The sequence below is a fragment of the Myodes glareolus genome, chromosome 13 (assembly GCF_982192425.1).
Source record: "Myodes glareolus chromosome 13, mMyoGla1.1, whole genome shotgun sequence".
NCBI classification, from domain to species: domain Eukaryota; kingdom Metazoa; phylum Chordata; class Mammalia; order Rodentia; family Cricetidae; genus Myodes; species Myodes glareolus.
In genome coordinates, this window is record NC_142038.1 from 22,628,525 (window position 1) to 22,647,804 (window position 19,280).

General features: G+C 46.9%; 1 protein-coding gene across 1 annotated transcript in view; it reads right to left on the bottom strand.

Annotated features, from left to right (window-relative positions):
* Window positions 1-2,104: 2,104 nt before the first annotated feature.
* LOC125390283 (O-acyltransferase like protein-like) overlaps window positions 2,105-19,280 on the bottom strand; it is a 50,591-nt gene continuing 33,415 nt past the window's right edge. The window contains exons 9-15 of the mRNA XM_048419215.3: window positions 13,262-13,427; window positions 11,042-11,121; window positions 8,859-8,972; window positions 6,889-7,021; window positions 5,547-5,733; window positions 4,029-4,171; window positions 2,105-3,730 (exon numbers count right to left, since the gene is read on the bottom strand). Coding sequence (XP_048275172.3) covers window positions 3,605-3,730; window positions 4,029-4,171; window positions 5,547-5,733; window positions 6,889-7,021; window positions 8,859-8,972; window positions 11,042-11,121; window positions 13,262-13,427 — 949 coding nt within the window. The 3' untranslated portion in view covers window positions 2,105-3,604. The remainder of the gene's footprint in view (window positions 3,731-4,028; window positions 4,172-5,546; window positions 5,734-6,888; window positions 7,022-8,858; window positions 8,973-11,041; window positions 11,122-13,261; window positions 13,428-19,280) is intronic.

The following is a 19,280-nucleotide window of genomic DNA, read 5'->3' on the forward strand; positions in this document are numbered from 1 at the left end:
CGCCTGGCACTTAGACGCCTACAGTCCACTGTCCCTGGTGTTTTGTGTTCCCAGCACTCAGTATTCACAACTTTCCACTGTCTGAACACGCTAAAAAGAAACTTTCAGAAACACTTCCTGTTTTCAATCACTCCTGATTGATTGTGTGATGAAGTCTCTGTCCGTATTCTCCCCCAAAGATGAATCACTTCTTGGTCCAACGGTCAATGCCTCCCTGTTTTCCATTTAGGAGCAGATCGGAATCTCAGTGCCACAGAGTTTGTGTTTAGGTAACCCTGACTGTAATTAATAATGGCCCCAAAGCCCGAGAGTGATGATGCCGAAGAGACAAAGTACTTTCTTCAAGAGAGGAGGGGCCATGTTCAGGAAACATATTGCAACATTTGTTGCAACATATTGCTTACAAAGTTATAGAATTAGTATATTGCAGTATATTATAATTATCTTACTATGAGTTAGTTACTATTATTTATTATTTATTTATTTCTTCACCTAATTTACAAATTATACGTTGTCATAGATACAGATGAATACAGAGAAACAGAACATACAGGGGTTGACAGTCTGCAACTTCAGCCATCTACTGGGGGACTCCTCAAATGTAACCTCTATAGATTAAGGGGACCATTAAAGCTTCCTAGGGCTGCTGTAACAAAATACTATAGTTAACTAGCTTAAAAAAAACACACACAGAAATATTCATCTGTCTCATGCTGCTGGCAGCCAGATGTCCATTGCATGCATGTGTGTGTGTGTGTGTGTGTGTGTGTATGAGTGCACTGTGTGAATGTGAACATATATGTGTGAGAGTGTATGTGTGAATGTGTGAGTACAGGTGAGTGAATGTGTGTGTGTGTTTTGAGTATGTGTGTTTGTGTGTTAGTGTGTGTGTGTATGAGTGCACTGTATGAGTGTGAACGTGTATAAGTGTGAGAGTGTGTATGAATGTGAGTACAGATGAGTGAACGTGTGCAGGACCACACTCCTCTAGAGCTCTAAAACAGGTTTCCTTGCTACCTCTTGTGCTGATGCCCAGAAGTGTTTAGTCCTTCCTAAGATGGAAGACGGTCATCTTCATTCAGTGTCTTCAAGTCATCTTTCTTCTCTCACTCTGTGTGTGTGTGTGTGTGTGTGTGTTGGTGTGTGTATGTGTGTGTGTGTGTTTGAGAGAGAGAGAGAGAGAGAGAGAGTATGTGTGTCTCTTTTTATAAAGACACTAGTCATTAAGTGGGGGCCTTATGTCACAGAGACTTCATTTAACATAAGTACCCTGAAAATCTCTCTCTAAAAAGGCAACATTGTGAAGTATGGGGGACTAGAACCTCAACGGGTCTCTTAGGGGAATTATACAATTCAATTCAAGACAGGAACCATGTTTTAGGAAACTTGACTCTTAAAAACCTATGTTGACAAAGTCTCCTGAGTCATGAGTGTTAGTGGTCACCACACCCTGAGGCCCGAGGTAAAGGTACAAATCTATCAAGTATAACAACACGCGGACAAAGCTAATTGTTTCTACAACAACATACATAGAAAGCTATGTGAAGTGGCTTTGGTGAGGATAATAGCATTATAACCCACATGAGCTTTAAGACTCAAATTATGATACCTGCACTACATTGGGCAATTGCCTAATGCTAAAATGTAAACTGAGGCACAATAAAATGTTAGAGTATATTTGAGCAAACACTAATTGCTACTGGGCAGCTCCTAACCCAGTGTGGCTCAGGCACTTCACACGGGAACTCATCAGGGTGGCAAGGAAGCCAAGCCAACAGGACTGGTTACAGTTCCACACGCTGTTTATTTGGTTTCTTCCCATTGGAGAGCTCCTGGTCATGTAAGGTTTTTTTCTGGGGTTTTCTGGGGAGAGATCTACTTATGATTGGTTGCATTTACTAAGCTTTGTTTTTCTTTAATATACATATTTATATACATTAGTTCAACTTACATTTTACTTATGTTTTCAAATCAAACAAGCTAACGCCATGTAGGAAAAAGATTACAGTTGTGTGACGTTTTAAGGTTTGTGCCTGTCAGTAGACTTAAGTTTCTGTCCTGCCTGGTTCCACAGTCATCCAGTTCCAAAGAAACACACAGAGGCTTGCATTAATCATAAACTGTTTGTTATATTAGCTCAGGTTATTGTTAATTAGCTCTTACAACATAAATTAACCTGTAATTCTTGCTGTGCTTAGCCACATGTCTTGGTATCTTTCATCAGTGAGACATTCTCGTCCTGCTTCCTCTGCTTCTGGATAACGGCTGCGTCTCTGCCTTTGCTCCTCCCAAAATTCTCTTAACCTGCTTGTCTCACCTGTACTTCCTGCCTTACTACTGCCCAATCAGCATTTTATTAAATCAATATGAATGACAAATCTTTACAGTGTACAAAAGCATTATCCCATAGCATTTCCTCTTTTTTTCTTTTCAAAACGAGAACTCTGAATCTAATATCCTTTGTTTAGCTTTTTTTCCTGACCATTATCCGTAACAACTTGTAACCAACACTCTAAACAAAAATAAACATCCATAATCCATTTTTTGGGGGAATGTGAGCATAGTTTTTTAGGCTACTTCCTGCTGATAATCTTATGTCAACCCAAACAAAATTTAGGATTATGGTCAAGTCCTGACTGGAGTATTCTGTGAGGCTTGATCATCTCATCCAGCAGCCTTGAAGCTTTTCTGGGTACAGAACTCAGAAGAAACTTCAACAGAGGTGCTCTGAAATGTTGGATGTCTGGGCCATCCATTCCCATTGGAGATTTTTCAGAGGGTCTTCCTCAATCGAACCTTGTTTTTTCTTAACCAATGCTGAGTCAGGAAGACTCTCTTTAAGGAGCCATCTCTGCTTGCCACCAGCAAACATAGCCTAGTGGAGAAAAGACAGTTACCAAGAAACTGCGCTTGACTCTGCTCTTTTCTGTCTAGAATTCTTTTTTTAAAGCTTTCTCAGGCTTTATGTGGAAATTGCTGCCAAACGTTTGGGTGCCATTTGTAAACAGAAATTGTACTTTCATTTCCTGATCCGCCAGACCCAAATAACCACACAGAAACTATATTAATTGTAACACTGTTCAGTCAATGGCTCAGGCATATTTCTAGCTAGCTCTTACATCTTAAATTGACCCATTTCTATTAATCTGTGTATTGCCACATAGCATGGTGCTGCCTCATTCTTTAAATGTCTTGTTCCCTTCATGACTGACTGGCATCTGCTTGACTCCGCCTACTCTCTCTATATAACTCTGTTTGGATTTCCTGTCTGGCTTTACTCTGCTAAGCCATTGGCCAAAACAGCTTTATTCATCAACAAATAAAAGCAACACATCTACAGAAGGACATCCCACATCACCTGACCTTCATTTTAATACTTTAACAGTGTGGTTACCGACACAGAAAATCAAATCTAAGCCAAGAGAGAAAGATTGTTGTACAATTATTTTAAAAATCATTAAAGAATTGCCATAAATCATTTTATGGTGACCACAGGTTATCTGTACATATTGTACACAGTAAATGTTCACAAAGTCAGATTCACATTCCTTCCAAGGGCCACAGACAGGTGGGCTGTGGTTCTCTTGGGTTTCAGTTGAAACGCTCATGGACCAGCAGGCACTGGTCCCCACAGGCCCCACTTCAGCTCCTGCCAGGGCCGCTCGATGAACAGCGTCAAGGCCAGCCCACAGAGGAAGGTCAGCACACAGTGTCCAGAGAAAAGATAGAACTGTGGACAAAGAGGGTACAGTGGACAGCTTATTCCATTGCCCCCCCGCCAATGTTTGGATCTGAGAGTATACTGCCCCAATGCTATGAAACAGAACAGGTAATAAACGGTCCCAAGCACTCAAACAGTTTACCCTGGACTGAAGCCCTCCTCCTCCCTTCTGCAGCTAAATCAGAGAGAAGAGCAACTCTAGATAAGAACAGCACAGAGCCAGCTCCTAACAAAGCTGTGTGCTCTGCCGCTCAAGAAGAGCGGGAGGTAGAGCTAGGATAAGGCCAAGGACCAGGTACTTGCTCACCATATTGGTGTCAGTATAGTGGATGAGGGTCTCCTGCAGTCCGTTATAGAGAATGATCACAATGGGATGGACGAGGTAGCAAGCATAACTGATACTAGCTGGGAGACTCCAGATGCCACAAGAAAGCACACGCTTCACCAGACCTGGTGGGAAGAGGGACAGTCACAAGCCTGTCTCTGGTGCTACCTGATATATTGCAAGTATTCTCTTTTTAAGAGAGAGAGAGAGAGAGAGAATATGTGCATGTGTGCATGCAGTGTGTGTGTATGCTGTATGTGTGTGTGTGTGTGTGTGTGTGTGTGTGTGTGTGTGTGTGTGTGTGTGCATGTATGCATTTGTCTCTTTGAGGCCAGAAGACGGTATTGGATACCCTCAAACTCGAGTTAGAGGTGGTTACGAGCTGCCCAACAGGGGTGCTAGAACCAAACCTAGGTACTTCAGCCACAAACACTCTTAACTGCTGAGTCATCTCCCCAGTCCCTGCCGGCCCTGTCTGTCTCTTGGTGCCCCCTAGCCTCCTCTCTGCCACTGCTCTATTGCAATGCCTTGCAAGGGAAGAATTCTTTCTCATCTATTGCTGGATCTCAAATATATAGAACGTTGTCCAGCACAAAACAAATATACAGACACATTTATGCAATGAAGTGACTAACCCTGGAAACAGTCTATCCCCGAACCACTGGTAAGACCCGGGGTCCCTTTGTGACTGTTCCCAAGAGGCCTGGAAGACATGTGTTCAATCAGCAAGGTGGGACCACCTATTTTGTATTTAAGCCACGAGTTCCCACCACATTGGCTGAGGCTGAGCAGTTTTCATCTACAGCCTAATTATAAACTTATCCAGTGACATCCCTAAGTGCACAGCTGTCTGCCCACCCCACCCCCGGGCTCTGCTCCATCTTTAAGGATTCAAAGAAGTTTGGAAATGAAGATTTTTCTGGATGGTGCCTGAGGGATGTTTGGTGGTATCTCTTTACCTCATCCCTACCTCGGGCCAAATAGAGAAAGGGAGGGAAATGCCAGGAGTCTTGAACATATCTCTCTCTCTCTCTCTCTCTCTCTTTCTCTCTCTCTAAGCAGGAAACAATTCCTTTCTTTCTATATATGCCCTTCATCTTCTTGCCCCCTCCCCTGCACATCAAAAGCCAACGGCACAAGAATATTCTCTCCACTTATGGAAGGGGCCCTAGTGCCTCTTAGCCTCCTCCTCTCAGATGGAAACTGAGGTCTAAGATGAGTGTGACCAGAGCCTGTTTACACCACATCTGTTCCCACACCACATCGTTGTCTCACTATTGTTCAGAGGTCTTGTCTAGCCTCTTAACTAAGACAAGAACCAACACAAAAACTGAAAATAATATATGAGAAGTATTTACCCCAAGGGGAGAGACAAGGCGTTCTTTCTGAGTTGGGATCAATTATTCCCCCCTACCTCTGGATGCACACATCGTCTTTCAACTTTGTCACCCTCTGGAACAGGGTGTGAGCCCAAGAACAGAGCCAGTGGTCCCCTCCTACCTCCATAGCCTTTCTGACAGGCAAAGATGACCCAGCCCACAGCCGCTGCCCATAGGGTCCGATGCAGGGCCTGGTAGATGGCAGCAGTCACGGAGGAGGTTGGCGAGGTGTCATCCACTATGTACGCCAGGGCGACAACTACAAACAGGGTCAGCAGAGAGAAAGCCCAGCCCAGCATGGCCTGCACCTGAGGGGAACAAGAGGCAGGCCACAGCTCATGAACAGCTGAGTCCTTTCGCGCACGCTCACTTCTTTGGTGCCATTTCTGTCGCTTCGGATCTCTGTGTGCAAACCTCAATCACTCCAGATGTCACTAAAATAAAAAATCAGCTTAGTGGGAGACAGCGGTTAGGAACAATGCTGGTGGAGGGTGTGTGTACTATAAAGGATGAGATGAGCTGTGTGGGGTGGCACGTCCCTATAATCCTGTTGCTCAGGAGATCAAGGCAGGAGAACTATGAGTTCAAGGCCAGCTCCCAACCTAACACTGCCCTTAACATGGTTCCCCGATGCTTCCTCTTTGCCTTACCTTCTCCCCTTTGCTAATACCTTGTTCTCCCTGGAGCCTCGAGTCACTGGCTGTGTTCAAGAGTCTCTTGGATGGCTCCGTGTTATATTCTACAGCCAGACAGTACATGTCCAGAACACCAAAACACTAACATGGCAGAGATACATTCTTCTATACAGCCACTTGTCCTGACGGATCTTTTTGTTTGCTTGCTTCTTGTTGGGGTGATTTTTTTTTTCTTTTTGTTTTTTAGGATTTTTTTGGTTTGGTTTGGGGGTTTTGTTTGTTTATTTGTCTTATTTTGTTTTTGGTTTGGGGGGATTTGCAGGGGTGGAGGAGGGCTGGTTTCTCAAAAGAGTGTCTCTCTGTGTAGCCTTGGCTGTCCTGTAACCAGCTCTGTAGACCAGTCTGACCTTTAACTCACAGAGATCCGCCTGTCTCTGCCTCCCAAGTGTTGGGGTTAAAGGTGTGAGTCACCACATTCAGAAAATCCTATTTCCTGATGTTGCTGTGAGTTACATAAAATTTCCCCAGGACCAGGGCCTCTTCTCTGAACTGTCTATACAAAGCCAAGGCCAATGAAAGTCAAGCAGAGCCCTTGGGGGCCAACAGCTGTGGCCCAATAGTGTAATCGGATTCTTGGTCCTTTAGTTCAGGAAGGAGGACCGGACTCTGGCTGGAACAGTCCTCCTCACACTTTAGCATGGCTGCAGCGCTGTAAGAAATCCAGCAGCCTGGCTCTGCCTGCACTTGACTTGGAAGGGCCAGGTCAGAGAGGCCGCATCAATCCCAGCCAGGCTGATGCCCTGACAGGGAGGCAAGGGAACAACGTACCGTGGTTTTGAGAATGTTTGTCGCGTGGTCTGAATGCATGAACATGCCCAGGAAGAGGCCCACGAGGAACGGGCCGCACCGGCAGTAGGGCTTGGTGTAATACTCTGAGAAATACAGCGCAGCCTCCTTCTCACTGGAAACAAACGAGAAAGCAAGGCAGAAGCTCAGTTTGGAGCTGGACGAGGAAAAGGGGATGTCCTCTGGGGTGATCCACAGGGCTAGAGCCAGATCTCCCAATAATGAGCTACACACAGCTACCGTCTAGGCCCTAAACTCTAGGGCCTTGGGTCACAGCTGGTTTGTTTACATTCTAAATTCCCTTGGGCTCCGAACCCAGTTCTCAAAGACATATGATGACTTCATTTGTTTTAAATGCTCCTTTGTGGTGGCTGATCTACTGCCTCTAGGAATGAGCGTAGTACCCAGAGGGATCTGTGGGAGAAGGGGAGTTCCAAATGAGCCGGAGAGCTGGGGCCTGGTGGTGAACACTTTTAATCCCAGTACCTGGGAAGGAGAGGCAGGCAGATCTTTGTGAGTTCTGGACCAGCCTGGTCTACAAGAGCTAGTTCCAGGACAGCAAAGGTTGCATAGAGAGACCCACTCTCAAAAAGAAGAAGAAGAAGAAGAAGAAGAAGAAGAAGAAGAAGAAGAAGAAGAAGAAGAAGAAGAAGACCACATTATTCAATGTTGTGATTCCCAAACTACGTCCCTGAAACCAGCAATAAAACTTTTTAGTTTAAGTTTGTTGGTGTGTGCTCATGTATGTGTGCCACAGGGGGTCAGTCGACAGCAAACAGGAATCAATCAGTTCCCTCCTTCCACCATGTGGGGCCCGGGATTGAATCTGCACTCTTAGGTTTATAGTATCTTCTCTCTCGCTAAGCCATGCCATGTTCTTTGGTGGCAGTGGTTGGGGCTTTTTGTTGCTGCTGGTGGTGGTTGTTTGTTTACGAGATGGTCTCTTATTGGCACATAAATCACCAAGTACTTTAGGCTGGCTGGCCAGCAAGCCCCAGATCTACCTGTCCCCACCCCAACAGCATTGGAATTATAAGCATGCACTGTGACACTCTGATGTGTGTGTGTGTGTGTGTGTGTGTGTGTGTGTGTGTGTGTGTGTGCACGTGTAAGAGAGAGGAGAGTTCAGAGTGCACTCAGGTCCCTGTTGCTTTCCTGTAAGCACTGACTGAGATACCCTCCCAGCCCCTCTAGGCTGGTTTTATTGGGAGGTCAGGAAGGGCTGCTTTGGAAAATGTAACATTTGCGTGGACATCTGAAAGAAGAGTTGGGGGCAGCCCAGACAGATCTCAGATGCTAATGGAAGATCGTTCTAGCCTGGGAGAACAGCAGAAGCACAAACTTGGGAGAGAGCAGGGTGGCTGGTCTGAAGCCAGCAAGTAAAGGTTGCAGCCAGGTGGCTTTGGGAAGAATCTGAGCGGCCACCTGGGCCACTTGATTTTCACTTGTGCGGCTCTGATTGCTGGGTTGAGAAGAGCTCCTGCTCGTGTTTAATATACCGAGTTACACGGCAGGACCATAAGTAGTTTATTGTGGAGGCAAAGGAGCTTTTGGAGTTAGATCCTAAGTTCAAATAACACGTATGCCACCCCTTAGCTGCTGTATGGCCTTGAAGAGGTAACTCCAACTTCATTATGGGTTCAGTTTCTCCATCCAGCAAGACATCTGCTACACTAAGCGAGTACCCCATTTCATCCACATGGGGGTGCTCCTGTTCTCTAAGAAGCATTTCTTTGAGCCAAACACATAATAGAAGACCCACGCTGCCTGCGAGTTGGAAGTTGGGAAATTTGGAACTTTCATCCAGATCAAAGGTGTAGAGCCCATTTTTTCCTAAGTTGATGGGCACAGGACAAACAGCCTGATCATTCTGCAGACTTCCTTGGGATAGCCTGGCCCTGGTGAGGTCAGGCAAGGGACAGAGAAGACCGACCAGGCTGGAACCGTGTTACCTGGCTGCTGACGGAGATGCCACTGGAAGTTTATAAGCCAAGGTGAGCAGAGCAGTGGTCGAGAAAGATGTCAGGAACAGCAGGGCCCCGAGGAGGACAAGGACACGTTTATTTCTGTAGACGAGAGGGTAGAGAAGTCTTTCAGTGGCCTTCACCCTAGCGTGAAGGAGGTGCTATGATCCCAGGAGACCTGGGGCTGCGCTTTCAAAGGAGAAGTGGGGGGGGGGGGAAGCAGGGGAGGGCGGGGGGGGGGGAAGGGGGGCAGGGGAGGGCGGGGGCGGGGCTTCAACAGAGCAGGGAAAGCTGGACGGGCTGGACTGCCTGATCTTGACCACTAACCAGCAGTGAGACTGCAGACAGACCTTACACTTGGGTTTCTCTTCTAGACAAGGATAGTAATGGCACCCTTGCCTACCCTGCCCAGAAGCTTATACTGTGGCTCCAAAGGATTCCGTTCTTGGGAACATTGCTTATCATCTACAGAACACTATATGAACATTTGTGGTGGTTGACTTAGGAGAGAAGTGAGCTGTTCAAGGCAGGATGGGACACAGATATGACACAGCCGCCCACTCCAGGGAAGGGGAGGGAGGGGGAAGAGACAGCAGAGACAAGAACCCAGCTTTCCATGCCAGTGTCAGCCTAGGACAAATGTCTGGATGTGGGAGGCTAGTGTGGGAGTTGGGGGGGGGCAGGAAGGCAGGGAGAGAGCCAATACAAGGTAAGCTGTTGGGGAGGTCAACACTCAGTTCTTCCAGAATATTCTACAGCTTATAAATATGCCTCAGAACTGTCTGAGGGGATGAGGGAAAACAGTCTTTCGCCAATGTCTTCTGCTCCACAGGTGGCTACCCACATTAATTCCTGCGCACTCTGGGGCTGTACACGAAGGAGCCCCCGCTGACATTCTGCAGGGTTCTGCAGCAAGGGAAAAGCCTGGGGAAGCCGGCTCTAAGTGAGGTTCTGTCTGGTTCCTCGGAACAGAACCGGGCAGATGGGGTACTGCGAGCATCTGCCGTGGCACAGAAATGCAGACCACGCGTGTCTCCATTTTTTAAAAGTAGACTCGAGAGCTGCTAGACATTCATGCCCTTTGACCCATTGATTCCCCTTAGGATATGCATTCTGAAGGAACACCGGAGTGGGAGACAAATGGTTGTCGTGAAAATATTCATGGGAAGTTATTTATGAATGCATAAAATTGGAAACAATCCAAGAATAAAACAATAGAAGACACAAATAAATTATAGTTCATGCAGGAAACAGAATGTTGTTAGGCAGACATTACAGAAATATTTACAATCAGTAAAATAATATAGTAACACTGTTTTTAAAAGCTGTTGGAGCAGCATGCTTTTGTCTTTTAAAAACTGGGCAGGACAAAAATCAGAAAGACAGCACCAGAGACTGAACAAGGAACCTAGTTTGCCAGGAGTGATGGACTGGGGTGAGTATTTTCCTTTCTCTTAATCCTAATGTTTCCTAAATTGAACACATATTTTAACAAGAAAGAATAATAAATTTCTTTTTAAAATGGCACGCTGTAAATCTCCCCGTGAGTTACTGAGACTGTAAAGTGTTCCTAAAACTAACCCGATTAAGGTGATAGATACGGCTGAGAGGCAGCAGGTACATTGATACATTGCTCAGGGCACTGTAAATTACTTCCCTCTTCCCAGGGAGTAATTTCCCAACATATAACAAACACTTAGGAATCACTGCCACCCTTTAACCTGGTAACTCCACGTAGAAATATGTCCCCATGGAAATAGCTACAAGCAAAAGTCGAGTGCTCCAAGTCAGTCATTTATAATCGTGAAAAATCGGGCACCGTCTTGATACCCAACCATAAAAACAGAATATAAATCCTGAGACTGACAGGTATGCGGGCTGTGTCAATATGTGGGTATGTTTATGTGAACAGCTGGGACGGAAAATGCTGAGCACCGGGTTTCACACGCACTGGTGGTAAATCTGGGGAAACGCACTGATTTACGCGTGGCTGAAAGAGGACGCAGAAGGAGGACAGGAGAAAGAACCGTGCCTCCATTTCTGGAAAAGTTAATTTTCTAAACTTGAAAAAACTGCATTCTACAAAACTGGAACCCCTCTGAGAGTTCCAGGCCCAAGGACCCATGGGGGGGGCGGGGGCGGGGGGCGCAGACGGGACATCTCAGACCCACTTTCCATGGACAAAGAAGATCAGCGGAGTGATGAGGTGGAACTGGAAGTCGTTGGCCAGGTACCAAGTCCAGCCATTGCACTGTGGGGGAGAAAAAGGAGAGGTGAATGTGACTCCTCCCTTCCAGGTAGCAAGGGCGGTGAGTGTTTGGCCTGTTAAGCAGGTGGGCGGGGCAGTTGCCACGGGAAGAGGAACTAGGTAGCCTCCATTGTTCCTCACACGGGTCTTTGGACGAAGCCTGATCACGGTCTCAGGATTCAGACACATTTCTCTCTTGTTTCTAAAGACCAATATAGCTTGTCTCCTAGGACAGCCATGGGAACTGACTGGGTCATGATTCAGGAATGCAGGAGGTGGCTGTCTTTATGGTGTGACTGGAATTCCAAAAAGCCAGCGAGGTTCTTTCTCTTGCCTGGTTCCCACTCCCAGCTCTAGGTGGAGAAATTGTGTTCTTTTGAAAGCAAATTTTTGGCTTACGCTCAACAGTTCCCACTAGAACCAACGTGGATGTCTGGCCAAAGCCACAGGGACCCGCCCACTCCCCACGCCTGTGGTAAATTAAGTCAGTCATTGCCATGTTTTATCTCACATAAAGAAATTCCCGGGGGGGGCAAATTTTCCTGTCACTTTGGGTCCCAGGGCCCAAAGGAGCCCAAACTTCCTCAACATGGAGGGAAGCTTTGTCTACAGGTAAAAAACACACCTTTGCCATGGAGAAAGTACAATGATCAGGCTTGAGGTGCTTGGCACCTGTGCTTCCAAAAATCTACAGTAGCTTCCACTCAAAGAGGCAACTACTGTCGTTGCCCCTGGTTTCTATAACAGCCCAAGCGAGTCTGCATCCAGGAAGATGGCCCCACCTCTCTCCTGGGACCCTATCACAGACATGCCCTCATCTGCCAGAGGTCAGCACGGCTGATGCCCTGTCCAAGCTGCTAGACTTGGCCATCTCATGAAGGAGTTTCTATGGGTGAGAACTAGGGACCTGCCAGTCAGCCTATCACTGGAGGATTTAAGGACATGGCTGAGTCGTAGCTACCTCAATTTCCTTCATGCCAAGTCCATTACTGCCCTGTTAGATTGTAGTGTTGCTGCTGTTTTGTCGAGTTGATATAAGTCAGCATCTTAGGAAAGAAGGAGCGTAAACTGAGAAAATGCCCACATTATATTGACCTATAGGCAAGTCTGTGGGAACATTTTTCTCTTTTTTAAGATTATTTTATGTATATTGAGCACCTGCATGCTAAAAGATGGTGTCCAAATCCCAAATGACATTATAGATGGCTGTGAGCCACCATGTGGTTTCTGGGAATTGAACTCAGTACCTCTGGAAGAGCAGCCAATGCTCTCTCTCTCTCTCTTTCTCTCTCTAAAATTATGTATACAGGGTTCTGCCTGTATGTGTGCCTGCATGCCAGAAGAGGGCACCAGATCTCATTCTAGATGGTTGTGAGTCACCATGTGATTATTGGGAACCATACTTAGGACCTCTGGAAGAGCAGTCTGTGCTCTGAACCTCTGAGCCATCTCTCTAGCCTGGAGAACATTTTCTTGATTGATGACTGATGTGGGAGGGCCCAGCCCACCGTGGGTGGTGCCATCCTAAGCCAGGTGGTCCTGGGTTCTATAAGAAAGCAGACTGAGCAAGTAATGGTGAGCAAGCCGGCCTCCATTGTCTCTGCTCTGGCTCCTGCCTTGAGACTCTCAGTGATGGGCTGTGACCCAGGAAGTCTAAGCCAAATAAACCCATTCCTTCCCAAGCTGTTTTTGGTCATGGTGTTTTATCACAGGACTAGGAAGCAAACTGGATGATGAAGACTTGGGTTATGAGGCAAAGCTCTTGTAGCTCTGAACCAGCTCTGTCCAGACTGGCTTGAAATGTAGAGTTCACCAAGATCGAGGAGGGTTGGGGCATGGCTGTGATGTTTCACCCCAGCATAGGCTCTCCGTGTGAAGGCAAAGAAACTGTCCTTTCTGCACTGATTCAAGAGCCTTGGCAGAGAGGGGAGCTGCCCTGAGACCCAGAGAGTCTGCCCTCGTTAGCACCACTGCAGCCCTTTCTTGCTTTATAACAAGAACCCCCTACATCAGTTGGTGCGGTGCCCCCCAAAACCTATGGAGATAGGGCTTAGGTTGGTCCTTGGGAAAGGGGCCAAACCATGTGACTGAGACGCCCTGTGTCTACCCATATGCCTTTGCAAATGGGCTCTTGGTAACTCACAGCATTCTGAACAGACACAAAGTTATTCAGCAGCAGCAGATTCGTCCACCAGACTTGCCGACAGTTATCCCAGTGGAACTGAGGAACTTCCCAGACAGGTCCCCAGGGGACAAAGGAGAAGAGTCCAACCAGCAGGCACACTGAGTACAGATGAAGAAGCTGCAACCTGGCGGAGAGACATGGGAGAGAAGATGACACCGAGGGGTGCCCTGCCCTCACCTCCATGAGCACCAAGAAGGCGGGAGGGATACTTTAAGAAACCCATGACACCGGTGAGCAGCCTCAAGGCCCACACGTGCAGAGCTGCCCGCCGTATGCTGCTACAAAGGCAAGAGGGCCACTGCTGACGGCGAAAACCATTTCTGTCACCACTGAAATGGAAGCTTTCCAGGAATTCCTAAAACTTGAGATAATCCTGTCAAGTAGCTTTTACCCCATCTCAGAGAGGTCAGGGTGACTGGTCCACAGTCAATCATCCGTAAGATGGGTACCAGCTCATCTTCTTCCCATGAGCCTCATGGGACGGAAACTTCCCTCTTCCCTCCTTCCCTCCTCTTCCTTTCTTCCTTCTTTGCTGTCAACTTTTCATTCTTCTAAGCTGGATTTTACAGAACTACAAACTAATGAATAATAACAGGGTCCAGGACGGGGTATGTGGCTCAGTTTGTCCAGTCCTTTTCTAGCACAAAGCCTTGGGGGCGTCTGGTCTCTGGGGTGATAAAAACTGGATATGTCATGTTAGTACATGACTTGTAATCTCACAACTCAGGAGGTGGTAGCAGGATCAGAAGTTCAAGATTCTCCTCAACTATACTGTAAGAGAGAGGTCAGTCTGGACTATATGAGACCCTGTCCCAAATAAAGAAATAAGAAAAAGAAAAAAATACATATGTACAAAGTCTTAGTTAGGTTTCTATTGCTGTGAAGAGACACCATGACCACAGCAACTCTTAAAAAGGAAAACATTTAATTGGGGTGGCAGATTACAGTTTCAGAGATTCAGGCCATCATCATCATGGCAGGGAGCATGGCGCCATGCAGGCAGATGTGGTGCTGGTTATGTCTTGAAATGCAGGCCACAGGAAGTTGACTGAGACATTGGACAGTATCCTGAGCATAGGAAACCTCAAAGCCTGCCCCCACAGTGACATACTTCCTTTAACAAGGTCATACCCACTCCAACAAAGTCATACCTCCTGATATAGTATCACTCCTTGTGAGCTTATGAGAGCCAATTACAAACTATCACCTACATGGTCCAGCTCAGTGGGGTGCAAAAGAAACAGAATAAGCCAATCTGACACTCATCGGGCATTTCCCAGGTGCTACACTTTTAAAATTAAAGAAATATTAAGTACAATGAATTTTAATATTGCTTCTTTAGCCTGATAGATTCAAAATATGATCACTTCAAGAATATTAACCAACATGCAATTTCTTAACAAGTTAGCTTCTTTTTTGACTGCGTCTTTAGGAACCATCATGAACTTTATGTACATAGTGTCTTTCAATTGACAACTGTGTCTGGTGACTGCAAATTGAACCACATATACGGGAAGTTGGAAGAGAAGGCATGGTTGGAAGGGTGCACAGTCGTGGCATGGGGGTGGGGCTAAAGTCAGAGCGTTTGTTGTTTGGTTGGCTGGATTTTGCAGATAGACTCTATTTTATGTATTCCAGGATGGTCTCAAACTCTTGATCCTCCTGCCTCTGCCTTCCTTGTGCTGTGATTTCAGGCATGCACCACAATGAGCCAACAGAAGCCCTCTTTTGTGGTTTTCAATTTTTCATGTGTATGAGGCCTGCATGTGTATATGTATGTTTTTGCATGCATGTGGACACACGCAAGTCAAGATCGATGTGATTGGACATGTAGAGGCCAAGACTGTAGGGGGATTATCCTTTATCACTCTTCCACCTTATTCACTGAGATAAGGTATCTCAATCAATCCCAGAGCTTGATGGCATGGTCAGTCTAGGCAGCCAGCTTGCTCCAAGAAACCCCTACCTCCAAATTCTGGGACTAAAATAACAGATGGGCCACCATGCCTACCAGGCACTTTACTTGGGTCCCTAGGGAGTCGGTCACTTAGGTAACACTGACCACAGCCCCAGTCCCAGGAGCCCTCTTTTAAGAGAGATTTTAAGCTACGTTGTGGTTCAGTGCTTAGTATGGACAAAAGATTGGGTGAGATTCCAGTACCATATAGATAGATAGATAGATAGATAGATAGATAGATAGATAGATAGATAGATAGATAGATAGATAGATATACATACATACATACATAGATACACAGATAGATATAAAGATACATAGATAGAATGAACATCTAGAAATTTAGGGTGGTTTTCACTCAAGTAGGGCAGAGCCCAGGGTCCCACAGCACCTCTAAACATGTGGATAAGCTCCCAGAGCTGGGTTGGGTATGGCATATGGACACTGGCAGGTCGTGGAACAGCTCCACTTAAAGGTGCCCACAACCAACCCAGCACAGCGGAGGACTAACCTAGTCTTCTGGTCACCCAGGGAACAGGTCTGTTGTCGTCCCTTCTCTGCAATGGCAGCATCCTCCATACAGAGTAGCCAGAGAGCATTCAAAGCATAGGGCCAGAATTACTGAGCAGTGTCACCAGGGAAAAGCAGGTAACCATGTCCCAGATCTGCCCACTTGCATTTGCTTTAATGCCAGGCTCCCTGAAGCCTGCAACCTGAGGAATGCCAAGCTGGCCATCCGACTGAAGTCCTTGCAGCAGCTTTTGCAGGACTTGGACTCCAACCCGCCTGGATTTCCTTCCTGAATCATATCTCCTCCTCTCTTGGAGAGAATCAGCGCTGCACCTCTCAGAAGCAGGGCTTTGGGAGGGCCCATGCTACTCCATCTACCTGACTCTAGCACCTCCATCCTTTGGGCAACCCCTTGAGAGAATTGGGCCACAATAGGGGGTGAGGTTGAGCCTCCAGGTGGGTGTATGGCACACTTGAACTAAGTGGGCTGGGGAACCAGACCAGAAAGGTGAGTTCTAGTTTGGCCTAAATCATTCACATGTATGAAAGCCATTTCCTCTTGTCTCTTCCCTCCCCTATACAAAGAGGGTGATGATCGCGCCCTCCTAAGATCCTTGGGGAGTACTGTGAGGTAAATAAGGCAATGGGGTGCAATGTCTCCAGTGCTACAGAATTACGCCTTTTTGTCCCCGTTACTAGGAGAATGAAAGATCTTAGCCTGTGTCATGGAAGTGTGAGAAGCAGACATGTGTATAACTGGTAGGCAGGATGGTTAGCAGGAAGAATCATACATGTACTAGCCCCATTTGCCGGGATTTGTGCCATAAACCTGCCCATCCAAACCTGCCCATTCAGACCTGCCCATCCCATCCTGTCCGACCCACTCAGACCTTCCCATCCAGATCTGCCACGCATATCACCTTCTCATCTGAGAAAGCAAAATTTTTGGAAACTTCTCCATATCTATCAGTGGGGTCAACTTAAATAGACAATGGTCCACTTATACAATATCCCATAGGTCACCGTAGTGGTGTGGGTCCTGCCAAAAGAGAATGTGCTGGAGCTGTGAATTAAATGAAAAAAAAATCCCATGCAGAACAAGGTGGTGTCTAAGTCAACTAAGCTACCTCCCCTGTCTACTGGCTATGAACTGTTAAGTGTGGCTCCTAGTTGAAGAGATCACGAGTGCTGAGACCCCAGAGTAGAGTATCTCCTCTATTTCCCCTTCGACAATATCTGAATCTGGTTTACACCTGGAAGGTGGACAAGTGAGTGGACTTCTTCTTCTTCTTCTTCTTCTTCTTCTTCTTCTTCTTCTTCTTCTTCTTCTTCTTCTTCTTCTTCTTCTTCTTCTTTTCCTCCTCCTCCTCCTTCTCCTTCTCCTTCCCCTCCCTCTTCTTCTTCCTCTTCCTCTACTTCTTCTTCTTCCACCTTCTCCTTTTCCTCCTCCTCCTTCTTCTTCCTCCTCTTCCTCCTCCTCCTCCTTTTCTTCCTTCTCCTTTTTTCCAGACAGGGTCTCCCTATGTAGAGACCTGTGTGGCTGCCCTGAAACTCACTCTGTAGACCAGGCTGGCCTCAAACTCACAGAGATCTCCCTGCCTCTGCCTCCTGAGGGCTGGGTTTAAGTAAGCATGCCACTACTCCCACTTGGATCTTTTTATAAAACAGTAGCTTCCAGCCCGCCTCCTGAATTCCCACCCCTGCTCCATTCTGGTGCCCTTGCTGCCTGGCAGGCAGACTAATACTTGCAGATGGCACATCTGACACCGTGCCTCCCCTGCTGGCACTCTCTAAAGGATTCTGTCTTAGAACCACTTCAGAGGGATGTGGAGAAAGAGTAGTTGTCCCTGGGTCTAGTCCTTCACCTTCGCCCTCCCTGACCTTGCCCCAGCTGTTCTCCTCCCCTCCCCGCTCCCTCAAATCCCCACACCCCACCTGCCAGCAAAGAGCTTGGGGGCTCTTCAGCAGTCACAGCCACTCCAACCACACCCTGTCCTTGGGCATTTTCAATTTCCCTGAACGGACTGCTCTTGGCTTATAGCATTTTCTTCGGGTGGAACATTTCTTTGATTCTTTCGAGATCCTAGACAAAAGTCACAGTCCTTGTCCCCCTTCAAGGAAGTTGGCCCACCCCACTCCTGTCTCTAAATTCTCATCTTATGGCTCTCAGAGCATTGGTCTCTTCTGTGTTTATTTGCATACTGCACTTTAGTGGCCGGGCTGTTTGTTTATTGTGTATCTGTATTTATTAGAAAGTAACCTCCCCTAGAAAGACTTTATTTTTGTTGGGTAAATAAAATGTTGAATCATCAGAGTTAGCCTCTGATGAGTTAACAGTGACGTCATCTCAGCCATCTCTTCTCCTGTCCTTTCTTTCCTTTTTTCTTATGTAGCCCAGACTGGCCTCATATGCACTAGGTAGTCAAGGCTTGAACTCCTGACCTCCCAACTTTCATCTCCTGAGTGCTGGGGTTTCAAGTGTGCCCCACCATGCCCAGCTTATCACCTGTCCTCTGGAAGGGATAAATGCTAAATGAATAGGAACAGTGAGTTCTGAGCTCCTAAATGAGAACATCCCAGTTGCTAAGGACATGACTATCCTGTCCCTACGAATCTTGGAAAGGGCAAGGCCAGAATGTGGTCAGTACCACCCACCTCCATTTCTCAATAAAGCTTTGGCTCAAGTTGGAGTCATTCCCTTCCTCGCTCTGACTCAAATCCCCACTCTTCCAGAGTTCTTTGTCTCAACAGTGCCTCTGCCTCTGCTCTGAGGCATCACTCAGGTTGCCTTCGAGTTCCCTTGGCCCCACGCTCACTGCCAGTGGCCAGATTGGGTTCCACACTTCATCGAGCCCACTCCCACCCAGTGCCCCTTGTGCCCCCGTCCTTGGCTCCCTCTGCCTGGAAACAAACAAACAAACAAACAAACAAACAAAAACTTTCTCTTTTTCCCCTGAGTTGTTCTGTTCCAAAACAAGTTTTCCAGATTAACCCACCGCACTACTGGTTCCCTCACCCCCAAGCTAAGATGTCCTGAACCGCTGACCGGTGTGGCAAGCCCCCATAATCCCAGCAAACCTCAGGCAGGACAGATTACTTAAGCAGAACCTCATACCCAAGAGAGACTCGGAAATCCTGCATTTCCCCCTTCGCCAGGAGGAGGGCTACATTGACAAAGCTCAGAAGAAACCACAAAACCACACTGAAAAGAGGCAGCGCTGGTCTGCGCTAGCCCCTCCTCACTCTTAACTTACAGAGAGAAAAGCACACGACGCTCAAGTCACAGCAAGGATAGTAGCAATACTTGTACTCACTGCGGCTTCCGGTCCATCATGAACCTTCTAAGTTCGTCATGTATGTTTTCTCATGCCACAAAGTGGCTCTAATTTCACCACTGCCACCTCGGTTTCTTTTCTTTCTTTTCTTTTTTTCTTTTTTCAATAGAGTCTCAAGTAGCCCAGGCTGACCTCAAGCTCTCTATGTAGATGAGGCTGACCTTAAACCTCCAGT